General features: G+C 44.8%; 3 protein-coding genes across 3 annotated transcripts in view; all 3 read left to right on the top strand.

Annotated features, from left to right (window-relative positions):
• The window catches only part of LOC128309564 (leishmanolysin-like peptidase), a 30,347-nt gene extending 17,737 nt beyond the window's left edge, over positions 1–12,610 (top strand). The window contains exons 2-7 of the mRNA XM_053045988.1: positions 9,314–9,445; positions 9,526–9,720; positions 9,804–10,189; positions 10,274–10,687; positions 10,771–11,063; positions 11,124–12,610. Coding sequence (XP_052901948.1) covers positions 9,314–9,445; positions 9,526–9,720; positions 9,804–10,189; positions 10,274–10,687; positions 10,771–11,063; positions 11,124–11,599 — 1,896 coding nt within the window. The 3' untranslated portion in view covers positions 11,600–12,610. The remainder of the gene's footprint in view (positions 1–9,313; positions 9,446–9,525; positions 9,721–9,803; positions 10,190–10,273; positions 10,688–10,770; positions 11,064–11,123) is intronic.
• Positions 12,611–13,042: 432 nt separating this feature from the next.
• Positions 13,043–16,333, top strand: LOC128309562 (cell division cycle 5-like protein). The gene is made up of 2 exons (XM_053045986.1): positions 13,043–13,220; positions 13,310–16,333. Exons 1-2 carry the CDS (start codon positions 13,176–13,178, stop codon positions 16,070–16,072), a joined length of 2,808 nt encoding a protein of 935 aa, XP_052901946.1. The 5' UTR covers positions 13,043–13,175; the 3' UTR covers positions 16,073–16,333.
• Positions 16,334–16,481: 148 nt separating this feature from the next.
• Positions 16,482–18,225, top strand: LOC128309569 (TGF-beta-activated kinase 1 and MAP3K7-binding protein 1-like). The gene is made up of 4 exons (XM_053045996.1): positions 16,482–16,707; positions 16,774–16,842; positions 16,905–17,966; positions 18,041–18,225. The coding sequence occupies exons 1-4, from the start codon at positions 16,607–16,609 to the stop codon at positions 18,168–18,170; spliced, it is 1,362 nt and encodes a 453-aa protein (XP_052901956.1). The 5' UTR covers positions 16,482–16,606; the 3' UTR covers positions 18,171–18,225.
• Positions 18,226–18,722: the final 497 nt, after the last annotated feature.

Genomic DNA, 18,722 nt, shown 5'->3' with positions numbered 1-18,722 from the left:
GCATCCATCAAAACAACAATGTGACCCACGCAACCAAACTCGCTGTTTGGACCCCCCCGACAGTCTGTCTGTCTGTCTGCCCGAAATTACTTTCGACTATTCCGTGTGTGTGTCTGTGCCGGCTCGTCGGCTGGAGATGAGTTATTTAAAGAGTTGTCGTGAATTTGTCGTGAACCAGCGCGCCAACCAAAACTCTTCTCACTTTGAAGCGATGTTTGGGATTGTTTGTACGGTGCCAGCTAGCCAGTCAGTCAAACAGCGCCTTTCACAATGCCTTCCAGTGGTTTGTAGTCGCGGATTGCCGGTAAATATTATCTCCAGACACACAAGTAATACGATTAAGCGTAGCAGCATCTTTACGTTTCCATCCATTGTTTTCAACTTTATGCTTTCAATTAGTAGGTTTATGACGAACGCTTTCCTGAAGTTTTGTAGTTCTGTGAAGCAGCAACCCCTTTTTTTCATACATTCGGTGAAATTTATTGTTGAAAGAAAGCTAAAAATGGTAATAAATTACCCAAAGTACACCACGCAAGAGGTGTTACTTAGTGCTTTTCAAGTATAAATTTTATTTTCAAAAAAATACTTTCAGTGTAAAATAAGTCACGAAGCACGAAGGCTTCTGCACCTTGCAACGGCATCTGTTACACGCTAAACTTTTGCACAAAAATGGTCCGCAACATGTGTGCGATGGGGGGAGGTTAATTGTGGGGCTTAAATTTATCGTGCAACCTGACACAGTTTGTGCCGGTGACGATGTTACTGCTGCCGCGCACTGTGTGGAGAGCCCTTTTAAGACGGCGCCCGTCCACTCGAACGTCCAGTGCACGTGAAACCTGAGCTTGCACGGCACTAAAGGGCCCGGAAGTTGGAACCTCTACAAAGTAAAGCAGGGGTACGATGTAGAAAAATCCAAGCAACCAGCACCGGAAACAGTGCGCTCGCCATTCCGCTTGATAAAGATGCAATTATCCAAGGAGCACACGAAAGATGTAAATCACACCGCGCGATGGCAGCAAACATAAGAGTACCATTCATACCGAGAGTGGCAAGCACACGATACGTTGCCGTTGAGCCCTAACAATAACCCACGATGATGATGATGATGATGAACGCGGTTTTACAAACGTCAATAAAGTGTACGTTTTGTGCGGTGGCGCGTCGGTCGTATACCGATTGATGCGTAGCTTGCGCAATGCCCGTTCATGTGTCTTTCTAATAAGCACTAAACTGTTGTGGGTTAAGGAAAATCAATCAAAATCTGCGTGTGCTTTCTCTTTGCTTACAGAAAGCGGAAAACAAGCCGTTAGAGTCGTCGTTCAAAAAAAAAAAAAAAACCAAGGCGAACCCGACCGGGTTTGAGTGTATACACATGGGTAATGAAGGTGCGCACCAGGCAGAGAGCCTTCGAATTCGCGCTTCAATTGCTGAAGCTATGTGTTTGCTCATAAGTTGGTGACAAACAACATACCTTACCCCGTTGAGTTGTTCGAGTAAATAATACAATCCTTTTAAAACGCACGAACATTGTCGGTTTGGAAGTGGAGAATGGGGATTTGAATGTCAATAATATGATAGGAGGGGGAAACACACACACAAAAAGGTGCAAATATTTACTGTTTGCAGTATTGTTACATTGTGATCAGCATGGTTTAATCGAGCGTGACGCAGTAACCAGGAGAAATGGTAAATGGCAGGGGTTTCGAATTTGCAGGGTTTTCCAACTCAACTGTCTATCTGGAATCTGGTCGATCTGGAATGCTTTTCATTTTCTGGAACAGTTGCAAAAAAGCTTTCGAAATGTCAAAGCAAGCTTTGAACCAAATCGTTTTCTTCTTAAAAAAATTTAGAAATTGCATGTCTGGCTCTCTAGCGGGACACAGCAGAACGTTATTGCAGCTCTATTCAGTTCCAGAGCACATTCCAGTTTTATTTTAACAGAATCCAGATAAAGCACCAGAATAAAACAATTTCTAGCTTTCTTAGGCTTAAGTCCTGAATACTGCTAGGGATTGGGTCCGCATGAGATTTTGAACCGGTTCTGCCGTGTGAAGCCCGACGCCGCTACCAATACACCACCGGGCTGGCCCAAAAATCCTAGAACTTATGAATAGTAAAAGGGGAACAGTGTTTTTAATTTTAGCTATGTCATGCACCATTTTTTTTAATTTTGTTTAAGTTGAACTAGAATGTTGTGAGATAGACCTGGCATCCTTTCGTTTACACATTTACAATGGCTTAACATTTTTCAAACAGCAATTTTCAATGTTTCTAATTAAATTAGTTTAAATAAAAATAGCTTTATTCATCATAAAGGTTAACAGATTTTTTTTTAAGTTTCTTCGAATTGTGCTCACACGTACACACAGTTGCAGTGAACCAGGAAGACGCCAAGGGTGTCTCTACCACATGAGGCATGCAAATTTTCGCCACCATCCACGCTGCAGCCCTATCTGAGATAGGGAGGAAAACTAAGCAAAGCTTAGCAAGAAACACGTTCGCGTGCACCCGGACGGGGTGGTGGCCACCCAAAAAAAAAAAAAGGCACCCGGCCGGAGCGCAACTTTCCTACGGTGCGCCTACACCTTCCGCACGCTGCTACGAAATGCGAAGCAAAAACCGCAAGCGCTAATCTCATTCCGGTTGAATTAATAATTCCAAAATTAAGACCAAAAACCAACAGAGAAACGATTTCAAAACTTTCCATCGTATCCGTTTGTTTCCGGGCGGTCTCCGGTTGCTTTTGGGTTATTGAAGGTGGCCATTGGCGGCTGCTGCTGCTGCCGCTGGCCAGCACCAGTTGAAGTTGCGCCACTGAATGTGTTTATGTTTTTAGCTCTTTTTCTCCCCCCTCTCTCTCTCTCTCTCTCTCTCATACCAATGGTCGATCGGATTGACGTTATCTCTTGGCTTAGTGTGCCGGGAAAGTGCAATCCACCGAAGCTGATTACACGTGCGCGCGAACACCTATTGTGTGCGGCTGCAGTCCCGTAAATGCTTTCCCGGCAAACTGGGAGTGCATAATGCGCCTCGGCGTGCCTGATTGCAGCACGGGATGCAAAAATCGTTTCTAGTCATGTCAGGTGATCAATCTAAATTCCTGGAGTATCGTTTTCCGTATGGTTATTATTTTTATCAGACGATTATTTCTCTACACTTCCTAACCACCAGTAGCAGCTTTACTGCTTTTGCGGTCGATGATGACCAGAAACGGAAAGCAAGCAAGCACATTTATTACATTCATTAAAGTAAGTTTTCGCGAATCAACCGAACCGGCACAGCACATTAATTTCAAATAAAGTGCGACAAGTTCGCCTCTGGCCGCACCCACAGATATGATTTAATGGTGTCCAACGTCAAAAGCTTTCGCCCGCAGCATTTTTCACCGCTGAAGCGTTTTTTGTATAGAGCAATTTGGTATCCTGTTGTTAGACCAATTCCAAAGGTCTTAAAGTTGCATAAAATGCCACTCACTCGGGGAAATATTTTTCCCTTTCGTCTACCAAGAACAAAACGCACTGGAAAACCCGTATTCTATGCCTTTAATTAGCAAACGATGCGCTACACATATCGCAATATCAGTCGCGAACCTACAGCGACACGACATGATATTTCACTTTCGAGCTGCACTCCGGTAAGCGGACACTCTCGCTACGCTTATTTTCACTTTTATCAGCTTTCTCGAGCTGACGGCAGACGGCCCTGTGACAAGGATAGCGTAAGTTGTACAAGTAATATGATCGGGTGTGTCGCGCGAAGAAAGTTCCTCTAGTCGCGTGGTTACGGATAAAACGCTCTTGGAAGCTAAACGGGTTCTATCAGTCGGTGGCCGGTGGGTAGTCTAGCAGAGAGATAAGTATCGTCTGTGTTTATCCCTCCACGGGTCACGAAGTACAATGACACTATCGCTTCTAGGCGAGGTGTGAAGCGTGATTTATCGCGATAAATTGTTCAACAACGGCGTAAGTTAATTTAAAATTTTTGTGACGCAAATATTTACATTAACGTTATTGTCACAACATTCATGTACATATTCGAGATGCAATTTAATTCTTATTTTAAGTTACTTTAATTAAATTCCGGTGAATTTCTTGTTGCAAAATGGTCCACAAACTCATGCCTTTATGTAAAACCCTTTTTGTATGACTTTTTTGACGATTTTCGACCCGATCGGGCCTGTTCGGCTATGGCGTAGCCTTATAATCCAACGTAAGGAGTATTCTTTCAGGATATCTACTAATGATCGTCAGTCTTAAGATCAGATAAAAACGCATCATCAATGACTAGAAAACATCCAGTTCGTTCGTCTTATTTTCCATTTTAATGCTACCACTAACAAGTGCGTACATCACGTGGCTTCGCTACCGTTGTTTTCCATTGTTGGTGTGTCGTTAATTTTACGAGTACATACTATTACAGCAAAAGTCAATAAAAGACTGGTTCGGGGCTTTTTGTTTCCCCCGTTTCGTCCTGTTACCCCCTGTGTTTCACTTTCACACCGAAACACACAACATATTGACTTATCTTTGCCCGTTAATCATGACGACCTCTGTGGCCGGTTCGGTCCTGCTTCCTCCCACCTCCGGCAACGGTAACCAGCTGGAGGAGGAAGAGACTGAGCAAACCCAACGGTTACCGGCTAATTTTTGGGCCCAAAAAAAGAAAAGTGACTCGCTCGTTGTTGACCCGCCCCCTCCCCACAGCACAGGTTGCCTTCAATTTCCGCGACCGTTGAGATGGTGATGACTGTGCCCGGCTGTGCCCTGTGAGAAGTAGCAGCGGGGGGGCACCGTGACATAATCGAATGTCGGTCACAATGGTGCCCTCGAGGGCCGATGAAACTCGACCCCCCCTCCCAAAGTCGGCTTCCAGCATGCGGTGTGTGTGTGTGTTTGGGCAGGCAACAATGACAACCGTGACAGTGTTACAGGCCACGGTGTCACAGTTTTTTGTTTCTCTTTAGCCCGCGGTTAGCGGTGGGCCTCCTCAATAATGCTCCGTCAACAACCTGAAACGAAACCGGGGCCCGAAGCCAGAGCGAATGCCCCCCAAATGGGGGAAGTATCTCCGCTTGCAATCTGCGAGTAAACGAAGCACGGGAAGTGAGCTGGTGCAACAGTTGGCAGCATGATGTTTGCATTACTCGCAAATCACACCCGGGGCCCGAATGTTCCGTAAGTGCCCGTTTTGCCAATGGCACTTTTTTTTTTGTTCTCTCTCCCTGTGCCAGCATTTGCATCGGGCCCCGGCTGTTTGCGCTTCGCGGATCCATGGGCAGCGTTCCCATGCCCAAGTCACCTCTGGCCTCCCATCACCTGTGGCTTTGCATTGCCTGTGGACCGTTATCGGAAGGGGGCCCACTGCTACGGTGGAACATGCCGTGTAGTGGAACCACAAACTCCCGCGCGACCAATCTGTCGCGATGGGTAATAAAAAACGCGGGGTTGTTTGCTTACATCATTAACCATCTTCAGCTGTCGCGGCCTTTTGAAAATGCTCGAACAGGAGAAGAGAAGCTGGTTGGGTTTTTTCTGTGTTCCCTTCACAGTTGGCGCTTGTTTAGTGTGTGCCCCATCGTTGCTTACTTCCTCATTGTTCTGATTCCAATGATCTTCAGCCAGTAGTACTATCAACGTGGTGTAGTGATCCCCGGTAGCATAAGATGGATCGGTTTTTAGGTGCAGAAATACCCAACCAACCGGTATGTTTATGGCGCGACTGTTTTATAAAGAAGGCAAGAGCTAACAAAAAAAGTTGTCCACAAGCAGCAGTTCGTCGTCACCCGAACCTGATGCTGGAAATGGAACCGTTTATTGGCGTACGACCGCGTAATTGTGTCGCGAAGCGAAGCACCATTGCAGGAAGTGAGTGCTGAGCTGAGTCTTTCACGATGCGGAGGCGCCTTGCACACTTTCTAGTTCCTTTAATGTGTCGTTAGTGATTATTCCATTAGAAATGAACCGAAGGTTTTGAATTGTTTGGATGGGTGCATGTCTGTTTATGGCTTTAATAAGAAAAATGTCCGCTGTGCAAGGAACGTATCGAAGGAACTCAAGGAACTGCAATTAACTGATCGGGGTACGGAAACTACTGTTTACGGTAAAGATATTAGGATAAAGCTCCAACGTGACATATGGTATCGAGGCTTATTACAGAGTAATTACTGTATTCTATTTGAATGAATGAAGTGATGAATGTGAAGCATCTTGAACGAATCATTTAATACGTTTAGATCGTTATCTTCGCTCGATTCGAGTATCAATCATCGCGCGGTGTATCTAACTTCCGCCAGATGTGACGTAAAAAAAAACACGAAGTAAATCTCTAAACTCAATTCAACGCCCTTCTTTCATTGGAGTGTCCAGTGCTCGTCGTACACAGAAACTATTGATAAATTACCTTCAAAGACCGCATTATTCAACGGAGCCCTAGATGAACGTCGAGGATAATCGCCTCGCCATCAGACGATCGTAGCCGGCGGCGGCGGTCCTTGACGGAATAGTGCAAAAGTTGACAGAAAAACGGAACGTGGGCTAGAAACGTTATCTTAAACAAACACTGACAGGCATTGTTCGAAATTAATCTGCCCGTTTGTGTTCAGCACGGACCCACAGTGGACTATTTGTTGCTTTGTGCAATTTGAATTTCGCATATCTGTAGCGGGCTGTTGTTGAGAGAGTTGACAGTCAAAAGCATGCTTTTGATATTGTGTATCGACTGTGGTGTGTTCCGGACCGGTTCGTATTGCCCGGGACAAGGCTTATGGTATGGTATGGTGAAAATGCGTTCAAACCATTTTGTGCTGTCGGTTAAGTAAAGGAAGAACTGGCAGATTAATAAGCTGAGCATGCCCTGCTGGCTATAGGTCGTCAGCACTAGCCTTCCGACACTCTTACCCTGCAGCTTGACATACATTCGAAGAGTTTCGTCACGGAACGGGTATGGTTTGGTTGATTTTGAGAAACTCCACCAGTTTTGGTTGTCCAAACTGCAAGCTTCGGGCTTATATAGGATCAGAGAGAACAACTTTAAGAACTATTAATCATTTCGGTTGATGTTGGTTATACATTTTAAGGTTGAAGTTAAAAGTTATTCGAATTGAAGTAATAAATTGTGAGCAATTTCTGAATAATTTTAAAATTGAGCTAGAATAAGTCATCAAGTGATCAAGTAGATATAGATTTTTCTTTACTTTCTGAGACTTTTACAAGCTGAACCCCATGATTAACAAACCAGAATGCGCACTACACCTCACCCCGAAGGGGGTTGTGCGTAATGACCCGGTAGCATGACGGATCGAACCTTGAACGAGCACGACTTTTGATTATCCCTAACCCTAATATCAAATTTCGATCGCAAAAAAACAACGCACCCTTGTGATCGTGGCCCTGAAGCTACGGGGTACGCAGCGGCCGGCAAACCGTAACCGATCGTAACGTGTGGCTTCCTGCTCGTATGCGGATGTCACCGGTGCGATGAACGTAACGGTCAAGTTCGAAGAGATGGTTATGTGCATTCAAATGTTTCCCCCGGCCCCGACACGATATGCCTTCATCAAGGCAAAAGTTCATCTCTGCCAACGCGTAAAGCAATGCGTTGAAGGCGATAGCGTCGCGATCGATGTTCGACAGTATATTGAGAAACTTTTGCGATACATGCTTTTTATTTGGGGCTTTTCGTTTGTTGGGTTGCGTAAATATTGTTGAGTGATACCTTATCACTTCCTGCCTTTCAGCCACATGCGATAAGAGCAATTACATCCATCTATCCGTCATTTCTATTTACTCGGATTTCCCCTTCCACGTGTGGAGGACGGGAGATCCAACTCAATTTTCGTATAAAGTGCAATATCTATTCACTGCTTTTTTTTGTTTTTTTTTTTTCAACCGAATGAAACTTCCGATGGCCTCATAATCAACCGTACCGTCATCATCACGATCAACACCATCCCAAACGCCACCATCTACGGGGCCAATCTCAACCATTGCACTTTCGCTATCGTAGGTTTCGTAACGCTGGAGAATCATTTAGTGCTTTTTTGGTTTTTGGTTTGTGTTTTTTTTCTTCTGTGCTCATTTTCTATTGAATTGAAAATTTATACGGAATGAAATCAGTTTTTTTCCACCTCTTCTGCTTCGAAGTGGAGTGCTTCGATCTGGCTGATAATTAAATCGAGACGTTAAGTGATGGGAAAATCGTTTAAATCATTACATGTCCGGTGTCCGGAGTGAATAATTTAACAGCCTTTATGTAGTGCGTATTGAAACTTGAAGGAAGTTGAAATTGATTGATCGGGCTCGACGAAACCAATACCTTTTTCACACTTTTAAATAATGAAACATGTTTTACATCCTTTGCAACAGCAAACATCCATCAATGATCATCTTAATCGACAGTGTTCGCTCGTTAGCAGGGAATGCTATTTGCAAAACGATTTTTAAAAATTCTGCCTCGTTCCCATCATTCCCGTCGGAACATATGATATTCGACCCGTTTCTTTAGCGTTACGTTCGCGTGTTCGAAAAACCGGTACACCGGACAATACATCGGTGCGTGCCCGATTGTCCTTCAGATCGCGATGACGTAACCAACCACCGGACGAAGGGAGTGGTTTCGGTCCTTTCGCTTATGGGAAAGTTGGTAGAAACCATGAAGAGATGTGTGTAGTGTGGTAAGCTTGGAAACATAGCTGAAACCAAATTACATTGATTACATCGCATAAATAGTTCTAAACATGCCGTTTACCCAGTGCAGATATACTGTTGTAACGGATAATCCGAGCGAAACACATTCTGGAACAACAGCTGCTTTAGTTGAAAACCGGTTTAAGACAAATTAGCGACTTCTTACCAACTTTAACGATCGTGCGTGAAGAAAAATTCGCTAAAGCCTGTGTGAAAAAGTAAAAGAAGAACGATTTTCTCACCATTCCTCACTGTATCAGTCGTCAGCATCATGCCAGCTGATTGCGATCAAGATCAGCTTTGGGTCCAAAACGATTGACCTAGAGTACGGAGGAAGATCGCTCGGAAAAGATCGTGTAATGATCATTAATTTTAAATAAATAAACTCAAGCAGTAAATGAGAATATTATACAATTATAATTCGATACTCATTATAGACATCTTTAATAAAATGTTTGCTGAAAAATCCTTTCATGTAGCTCTGAAAGATCATTATGATATTTATGATCAGCTAGTTGGGTGATTTGACTAAAAACTGAGATGACTTATTACTGCTATTATTGTATTTAATTTAAAATAGTACAATATTAATGGTTGTTTACATTTTCTTTTTCGTCCATTCTGTCCAGGTGGTGCATGGAGTACAGTTGGAACCGCTGCATGTCATCCGGAAGCGTAGCATCGATCAACCGCTTCGGATACTGATCGTCTACGATGAATCTGTCTACCGGCTAGATACCGATAAATTTTCGCTCATTAATGTAAGTGATTTTAAACTAAAAGAGCTTCATTCTTTTCGAAGAAATACTTTTTAAACGTTTTCTATTCCATTCCATTGCAGAACACCATCTTGCCGGAAGCGGTACGATTTTGGGAGCAAGCTCTGATGGTGCGCCAGACGAAGGAAACCATAAGACTGAATCGGAAATGTGAAAGCAGTCAGGTGTTTGTGAAAAACTCGATGACGTACTGTATCGATTCCTGCAAGCAAGCTACACTCTGTGGTGAAGTGCAAGTGCCACCGGACCATCTCGATGTATGCAAAGCGAACGAACGCTTGCTGTAGAACGAAGCACACCTTTATTGATGGAACTACCTTTCCTTTTGTTCGCTTTGCAGGTGTGTCGGGTTTGCAATTCTACCGGACAGGATTGCCACGAAGATGCGAACACAACAGCCGGACCGGGTATTTCCAATGCGGACTTTGTGTTTTACGTGTCCGCGCTACAGTCGGAACGCTGCCATAAAGGGCTTACGGTTGCATACGCGGCACATTGCCAACAAGAAGCAGCCCTCGATCGTCCCATCGCCGGCCATGCGAACCTGTGCCCGGATAGCATTAGCACCAAACCGCAGGAGCTCCAAACGTTACTGTCCACGGTGAAGCACGAGATACTGCATGCGCTTGGGTTTTCTGTGAGTCTTTACGCGTTCTTTCGGCACGACGATGGTACTCCACGCACACCTCGCAAACCGGACACTGGAAAGCCTTACCTGAATGAAAAGTACGTTGTGTGATATTGTGTGTGTCGAGGGAGAATTTATGGTACGAAAGGTCGCACATTCATCATACACTTTCTTGCCGCTAGGTTCCAGATACACCAGTGGAGTGAAGATACCATCCGCAAAGTGGTACGCACCGATTGGGCCGTGCGTGATGGCACGATTAACCGTACGATCGATATGTTCGTTACACCGCGTGTGGTGCAGGAGGTTCGCGATCACTTCAGCTGTCAGAAGCTGGAGGGTGCCGAGCTGGAGGATCAAGGCGGTGAAGGGACTGCACTGACACACTGGGAAAAACGTGTGCTGGAAAACGAAGCAATGACGGGCACGCACACACAAAGTTCGGCCTTTTCACGCATCACTTTGGCCTTGATGGAGGATTCGGGATGGTATAAAGCCAACTACACCATGGCATCACCGTTGACGTGGGGTCGCGGTTTGGGTTGTAATTTTGCCATGCGTAGCTGTAAGGAATGGATTACATCCAACACACTGAGGTATGCTAAACTTGCAGTAACTTACTTATTATCACTGTTCTAAAGATCTTCATTAAAATTTAATCATTTTTTTCTGTTTGCAGAGGTCGCTCGATTCATCCTTTCTGTGCGAAAGTGAAACGCGATCCACTACAAACGGAATGTACCGACGATCGTAGTTCGGTTGCGTTGTGCAACCTGGTGCGCCACACAACGCCACTGCCACCACAGTACCAAAACTTTGATTCCCTAGCACACGTTCCTGTCGGCGAGGAAGGATACTACGGTGGATCCGTTTCGCTTGCCGATCACTGCCCATATATTCAAGAATTTACCTGGCGTAGCAAAAATGTGGTCGTCCGTGGATCCCAATGCCAGTTCGAAGATAACAATCCCAGTAAGTTTCGATACGTTTCCGAGTTGGTTCGCTGATCTAACCGTTTTATGTTTATTGTAGAGCCGGAGAAAAATTTCGCTCTCGAATCGTACGGACCAACGTCGAAGTGCTTCGATCACACCGAGAACATGTGGGAGGAACGTTCTTGCAGACAAACGCGAGAATGGCAGCACTGGGGTTCCGGTTGCTACCAGTATCGCTGCCAGCATGGTCGTTTACATATTCTGATAGCGAATAAATCGTACGAGTGTTACTTTGCCGGACAGAAACTTAAAGTGCAACTCATGGCAGAAGGTTGGTTGCACCGGGGAGCTGTTGTATGTCCATCCTGCAAGGAGATATGTAACCCCGAATTTGAGCGGCGTGGCGAGCGCTGTAAAATTAGCGAAAGTGCGCCACCGGATAGTTACTATCCGAGGGATGAACTAAAGTGTAGCAGCGCTGATACGCCACACTCGAAGGCATTGCTTTCGAGCTTGATACTTTTATCATTGGCCACGGCCGCCAGTACGAGCGTTCCCCGGATATACAGCTAATCTTTGCTTCCTTTCGATAGGGTTCTACAGCACCAATGCCGTGCATTGTGTGAACAAAAGTTTCGTATTACCGTTTTATCAACCATTTTATGTATGTGATACCTTTATCAACGTCGGCCTCGGGCAATATAGTGACAAGAAAAAGGGGCCCCCGATGTAACAAGTCATTACATCACGCAGTTAACACGAACTAATTATGTTTTGTGGAATAATGTTAGTGCGAATCACCTGATAGTAAAATGCAAAATTTATAAGAACACCACCACATCACTAAATTAGATCACCTGCCTGTTAACATTTAGAATCGACAGTAAAACTAGATGTGTAAATAACTGCCTAAATTCATGAAGGACACTCATGCACGTGCCACAGTGCATGGTTTGTCCTTTCTTAACAACGCACCATTACCTTATCTGAATCGCGTGGCTGCAACATTCCATTCGTGTAAAGTGATAACTTATTTAATTTGATTTTATTACCAGTTTTATAGATTGTTTGTATTGCTAAAACATACGAGGGCAGTATTAATCGCGTCTCAAAATTCTTCGGTAGAATTTTTATTCGAATACACAAAAGAACGTAACGACTCCTGCCATATATGGTATGATCACGTTCGTCAACGATGTGATGTGTTGTTTCAGCAGTTTCCGTAAAATAGGCCATTCCACGCAAATCCAGTGAAAAGGCAAAACGGTAACACACAAAAATATGCAAAACTGCCAAAGTCATACATTCTCGTACATGAATCAAATTCTTTTGTTTTAATGGGAAATTCTTTGTTGATAATAGATAGTTATGAGTGGCCCATGCATCACATCCTTTCATTTGCTGGATAGCAATATCCGGAAGAATGTGCAAAACACAAAAATGGCTTCAAGATTTCCTTCAGAATCATTCCTATTTCATTACATTGTTGATATTTTAGTTTTATCATTAGCATTGCCGTTTTTTATTTAAGTATACCGTTAAGTATGCAATAAAGCGTATTACTAAGCAAGGCTCTTATACCTTTCCGAAGCCTAGTGTGGTTTAAGTTATTTTGGATGACTTACGACTGTATTTTTCTCCAAGCGAATGTTGTAATTAGTTTGGAAAAGCTATATCACATTAGGTTGAACCGTTTCGCAAAACGAACAACGTTTGAATTTGCATAAAAGAATTGAACATCGAAACGAACTTCGTCTAAGTTTCTACGCAGAAAATAAACAAGACTGCATATGACTAAGGAAAGCATTAATCAATAATATATTAGCAAGCTGAGTTAGAAAAATTAATTTCCACTTTGCTATTGACTATAGAGATACAAATTGGGATATGTTCACACAACAAAGACACACATTGCACTTTTCAACCTTTCGACCATGATGTGTAAACAGCGACGATATTGCATGATGTGAAAATGTTGTGACATTTCTCTTGCTCTATTGTTTGACGCGAAAAAAGTTTGTGCTTTGTGCGGTGGATATTTTCATTAAGAACGCACAACTATTTTCAGCGTGTTTTGTTAGTTTGTTTTTAGTGGATTAACATTGGTAATCTCTATTAAGCGAATAAGACTGCAGCACACCGTTTCAAGATGCCGCGGATAATGATCAAAGGTGGTGTTTGGCGGAACACCGAGGTAAGATTGTTGCCGGTGCCGGTTGCAGAATCGGCACCGTCGAATATCGGCGTCGAATATCTATAACGCTTCGATTTTTCCACTTGCAGGATGAAATCCTCAAAGCCGCCGTCATGAAATATGGCAAAAATCAATGGTCTCGTATCGCGTCGTTGCTGCACCGTAAGTCCGCCAAACAGTGCAAAGCCCGCTGGTATGAGTGGCTCGATCCAAGCATCAAGAAGACGGAATGGTCTCGCGAAGAGGACGAAAAGTTACTGCATCTGGCCAAGTTGATGCCAACGCAATGGCGCACGATTGCTCCGATTATCGGTCGTACCGCTGCTCAATGCTTGGAACGGTACGAATATCTGCTGGATCAGGCACAGCGGAAAGAGGAAGGGGAAGATGGTATGGATGATCCGCGCAAGCTCAAACCGGGTGAGATCGATCCAAATCCCGAAACGAAGCCCGCTCGGCCGGATCCGAAGGACATGGATGAGGATGAGTTGGAAATGCTCTCTGAGGCTCGAGCACGTTTGGCCAACACGCAAGGCAAGAAGGCGAAGCGTAAGGCACGCGAGAAACAGCTCGAAGAAGCACGCCGACTGGCCGCGTTGCAGAAACGTCGTGAACTGCGGGCCGCTGGTATTGGTACGGGCAACAGGAAGCGCAAGCTGAAGGGAATTGACTACAATTCGGAAATACCGTTCGAGAAAGCTCCGGCACCCGGGTTTTACGATACCACGGAAGAGTTTGTGGTGCCGATCGCGGCAGATTTTTCCAGCTTGCGCCAACAAACGCTTGATGGAGAGTTGCGCGTAGAAAAAGAAGCACGCGAGCGGAAGAAGGATAAGGAGAAGTTAAAACAACGAAAGGAAAACGATATTCCAACAGCGTTGTTAAAAAATCAGGAACCGGCAAAAAAGCGATCCAAGCTTGTCCTTCCCGAGCCACAAATCTCCGATCAGGAATTGCAGCAAGTCGTGAAGCTTGGTCGTGCGAGCGAAATTGCGAAGGAGGTAGCTTCCGAAAGTGGTATCGAAACTACGGATGCACTTTTGGCGGATTATAGCATCACACCTCAGGTAGCCGCCACGCCGCGGACTCCTGCCCCGGTTACTGATCGTATTTTGCAAGAAGCTCAAAACATGATGGCACTCACTCACGTGGACACACCGCTTAAGGGTGGTGTCAACACACCGCTACATCAGTCGGATTTTTCAGGTGTCTTACCTCAAAGCCAAGCAGTAGCTACTCCAAATACCGTGCTAGCTACACCGTTCCGTTCGATTCGCGGACCGGATGGTAGTGCAACGCCGGGAGGGTTTTTAACGCCAGCCTCGGGAGCGATGGTTCCCGTAGGTTCCGGCACGCAACTACACGTGCCCGGTGCAACACCGAATTTTCTTCGCGATAAGCTAAACATCAACACGGAAGATGGTATGAGTGTAGCGGAAACGCCCGCTGCTTACAAGTCCTACCAGAAGCAGTTGAAATCTTCACTAAAGGAAGGGCTAGCTTCTCTTCCGACACCAAGAAACGATTACGAAATTGTTGTGCCCGATAACGAAACGGACGAGGCTGCCGATGATGGATCGATGGATGTGGATCAAATCGTACCAGACCAAGCCGACGTAGACGAGAAGCGCAAACGCAACAAGCTTGCTCAAGAAGCAAAAGAACTTTCACTCCGCTCGCAGGTCATTCAGCGGGACTTGCCACGACCGCTCGAAATCAATACAACCGTACTGCGCCCGTCAAACGAAATGCACGGATTGACCGATCTACAAAAGGCGGAAGAGTTGGTGAAACAAGAGATGGTAAAAATGCTTAACTACGATGCGCTACGCAATCCGATTCAGCAAGCACAACCATCCTCCATGAAGCGTCCCATGCTCGCCCAATACCAGGCGTATCTGGAACAGCACCCGTATGAAAACATCGACGAGCAGGAGTTGGTCGAAGCGCGCAAAATGCTCGCAGCGGAAATGGGAGTGGTGAAGCAGGGTATGGCCCACGGAGACTTGTCCCTAGAAAGCTACACACAAGTGTGGCAAGAGTGTTTGTCCCAAGTGCTGTATCTGCCGAGCCAGAACCGATACACACGTGCCAATTTAGCCAGCAAAAAGGACCGCATAGAATCCGCCGAAAAACGTCTCGAAATCAATCGGAAGCATATGGCCAAAGAAGCGAAGCGTTGTGGCAAAATAGAGAAAAAGCTTAAAATTCTTACCGCGGGATATCAGGCACGAGCGCAAGCGTTGATAAAGCAGTTTCAGGACACCAACGAGCAGATTGAACAAAACTCGTTGGCATTGTCAACGTTCAAGTTTTTGGCTGCACAGGAAGATTTGGCCATACCGAAGCGTTTAGAATCGCTAACGGAAGATGTTATGCGACAGACGGAGCGTGAAAAGGCTCTACAAAAACGTTACGCTCAGTTGACCGAAGAGCTGGAAGAACTTAACCGTTTGCTGGAGGAAGCTAACGTTAATGGAGTCGAGTATGGCAAGGATGAGGAAGGGGCGCTGCAAGTGAATGGTCGACACGAACATTTGGAGGAGGAAGAACGAGATGATAGTAGCGTGGGAGCGAATGATGAGAATTCCAGAAACGGACCTGAGGAACCCGAGGAAGCTCAAGAATCACCTAGTTCTAATGCAGCATTTGAACGAGAACAGGAGAATGTAGAGGATGATGATGGTCAAAGTTCTGATACACAAGAACAGCCCGACAGCCAAGAGGAATATGCACAAAGAAGGGAAAGTGAGGAAGATGCTGAAGACTCCTCTGAATATCCCGAGCCGAAGGAGCACCAACAAGAAGACGAACGAATGGAAGAAGATGATGAGGACACTAGTGACGATTGAGAACATAAGTTGGATAAGAGTATAGCGAATCGGTCTTATAGAATAGCCGTTGAAGCTTAGGGCGATGCGTTCGGTTTCGGATGAAATCTTCACAGGAGACAAATTAGCCAGTCAATGAACGTTAAATCCTCCCAGGACTATCACCGGGTTGTTAGATTGTACATTTACAGCAGACACAATCCGTTAATAAAATACCGAACATATTTCTCTCTTGAATAACACTGTATTACGATAAATATGAAATTATAAATATACCTCAAAATAAATGTGAAACAATTGGTGCGTATTTTGCTTAGAATTCTCGTGCCAAATAACCAATTCGATGTGATATGGCAACACTGGAGAACAGCTGTTTTGACGTTGTCAGAAGTTTTGTTTTTCCTCACAAATGAATAAACAAACTGGTTGTTTGGTAACTAGATTAGCGGCCTTCTAGATTGGAATAATTTGGTGTTGTCGGTGCAGTGGAATATCCTTGAAAGCTGAACGCATTCATCTATACGGCTGAGCTGTGGTCAAGCAGAAGCCCTAGATATGGAGTCAATGCAAAACAGCAACAGGACAAAGTCTTGGACGGACGATCTGAAAGTGTGCAACCAAACGGGTGTCGGGGAAGCGATAAATCAAATCTACAAGTAAGTAGCGTATTTGGAATGCTGTATTCGAATGTTTTACCTGCATACTCCTGTGTATTCTTCCAGAGACGATGGTCGTCGCTGCGAGGGCTACGAAACGCGTGATAAGAAATGTCTTTGCATATCCGACAACACGTAAGTTTGTGCTTCCGAAGGCATTTGCTATTCAACACTAGCGTAATTGCTACTTATTTCAGCTCACTCTATTCGATTCTGTCCGGTCACAACGGTGTGACGGTGGCAGAAAACGCACTCCAAGAAATTGCAGCCGAATTGTTGCTGGGAGCACTCAATTACTGCAACACAGACGAAGCTGTCAAAGATCTTATCCGCCAGTCGTTCATGTCGGTGGAAAAAAGTTATTTTGATTCGATCAATCAACACGTTGCCACGAAGACCGCTATCCAGCTACACTTATCCGCGGACGGTATGAATCAGTACGAAATATCGCAACAGTTTGAAAATGTGCTGCAGAAGCTCGATTCCCTTAACAATGCACTGTCGGTTGGAAGCAGCGCAGTGCTGGGACTAATCCATCGGTCTCATCTGTATCTCTGTAACATTGGCAACTGTCGGGCGCTTCTGTGCAAAACGGACGAGCATGACACGCTGACGGTAACGCAGCTAAGTGTCGATCATAATTTGCTCAACGCCGAGGAAGCTGCACGTCTGTTCCGGCTTGGGCTGATGAAGCAAAACTTTGAAGGAGTACCACTGTATAGCACCCGCTGTATTGGCAACTATTTGGGCAAGGCTGGATATAAAGATTGCAACTTTCTTTCGAGTGCTTCTGCTGAACCAGTGATTTTCGAACCGGAAATTGTTGGTGGCATACAGATTTCACCAGCCTGTCGATTTCTTGTGCTGATGTCGAGCGGACTGTGCAGAGCGTTGCACGACATCTTTCCAGGGGACGCATCCACAGGAAACCGAGAGCTGGTACGCATGATTTCGGAAGAGTTTCAAAATCAGTCTACCCTCGGTGGAGTTGCACAGTCGGTTGTGCATCGTATTGTCCAAGCGCATCACGATACGTACATGCAGTTGGTCGAAGAACATAAACCCCTCACGTTTAACAGTCGCGATGATGTGACTTTGCTGATACGCAACTTCAACTACTCACTGCCAAAAGCGTTTGTGAACCGCAAGAATGGTAATCGCAGCCTTAACTCCACTACATCATTCAGTTCCACCAGCTCGGATGCAACGCCCACGGATTCTACCATTCATACGAACATATCCGTGACAAGTTCAAATATGTAAGTTGATGAGATGTGCCCGGTAGTGGAAGGAAAGTACTAATTACTGCTTTACGTTTTTCCCCCCCGTACAGCACACAGTCCGGCAAACCTTATGATACGAATGCGCGGATTCGTCCGCACGTGGATTTTGGCGATTTTTACAAACGTGTCGAGGAAGCTCGAAAATGTGGTACTTTACCGCCAAACATAGAGTTCGATTAGCTAGCGCCTGTTCAATCTTTAGTACTTTATTGTATGTTGATGTTAACCACACGATGCCTGACTACCGTTATAAATTAAATATAATATAAAACAGTTGAAAATTGTGTTTACAATTGATTCCATCAACTAGCATTGGCGAACAAATGCATGTAAAGAGCAAGATTAAACAAGCAATGGGGAAAGATTTTCGCCGCTAAATTATGTTGAATATGCGTTCTAATATTAATTGAGTACTACTGAATGTAACAATAATGTTGAAAATCTATTGTTTTAAATGCTCCCGATAAACTAAACATAAATATATAGCGCATTGACGGTCAAGTAAAATGTCAAAAAATGTTTCCATCCTGCCTCTAGCAACCTTGATTTCGTGTCAAAAAACTTGAAAATTACAGAACGTCGTCGTCGACTGGAGTTTTCCTGTGTTTCCATCCTTTCAACCATTTCGCAGCGAGGTGGATAATATTGGAAACTGCAGTCGACTTGTTCACGGGTTGCACGATGATCCGCCGAATGTGATTCCGCACGAGTGTATCCGCAAGCTTTGCAAAT

This window comes from Anopheles moucheti, chromosome 2 (assembly GCF_943734755.1).
Source record: "Anopheles moucheti chromosome 2, idAnoMoucSN_F20_07, whole genome shotgun sequence".
Classification (NCBI taxonomy): Eukaryota; Metazoa; Arthropoda; class Insecta; order Diptera; family Culicidae; genus Anopheles; species Anopheles moucheti.
Note: the sequence above shows the minus strand (reverse complement) of the source record. Positions and strands in the feature narration are given on the sequence as shown.

Coding starts and splice junctions, on each gene's coding strand:
- LOC128309562 (XM_053045986.1), top strand. CDS start 13,176: ATGCCGCGGATAATGATCAAAGGTGGTGTTTGGCGGAACACCGAG. Junction 13,221..13,309: donor GTGTTTGGCGGAACACCGAG/GTAAGATTGTTG, acceptor TTCCACTTGCAG/GATGAAATCCTCAAAGCCGC.
- LOC128309569 (XM_053045996.1), top strand. CDS start 16,607: ATGGAGTCAATGCAAAACAGCAACAGGACAAAGTCTTGGACGGACGAT. Junction 16,708..16,773: donor GCGATAAATCAAATCTACAA/GTAAGTAGCGTA, acceptor GTATTCTTCCAG/AGACGATGGTCGTCGCTGCG. Junction 16,843..16,904: donor CTTTGCATATCCGACAACAC/GTAAGTTTGTGC, acceptor TACTTATTTCAG/CTCACTCTATTCGATTCTGT.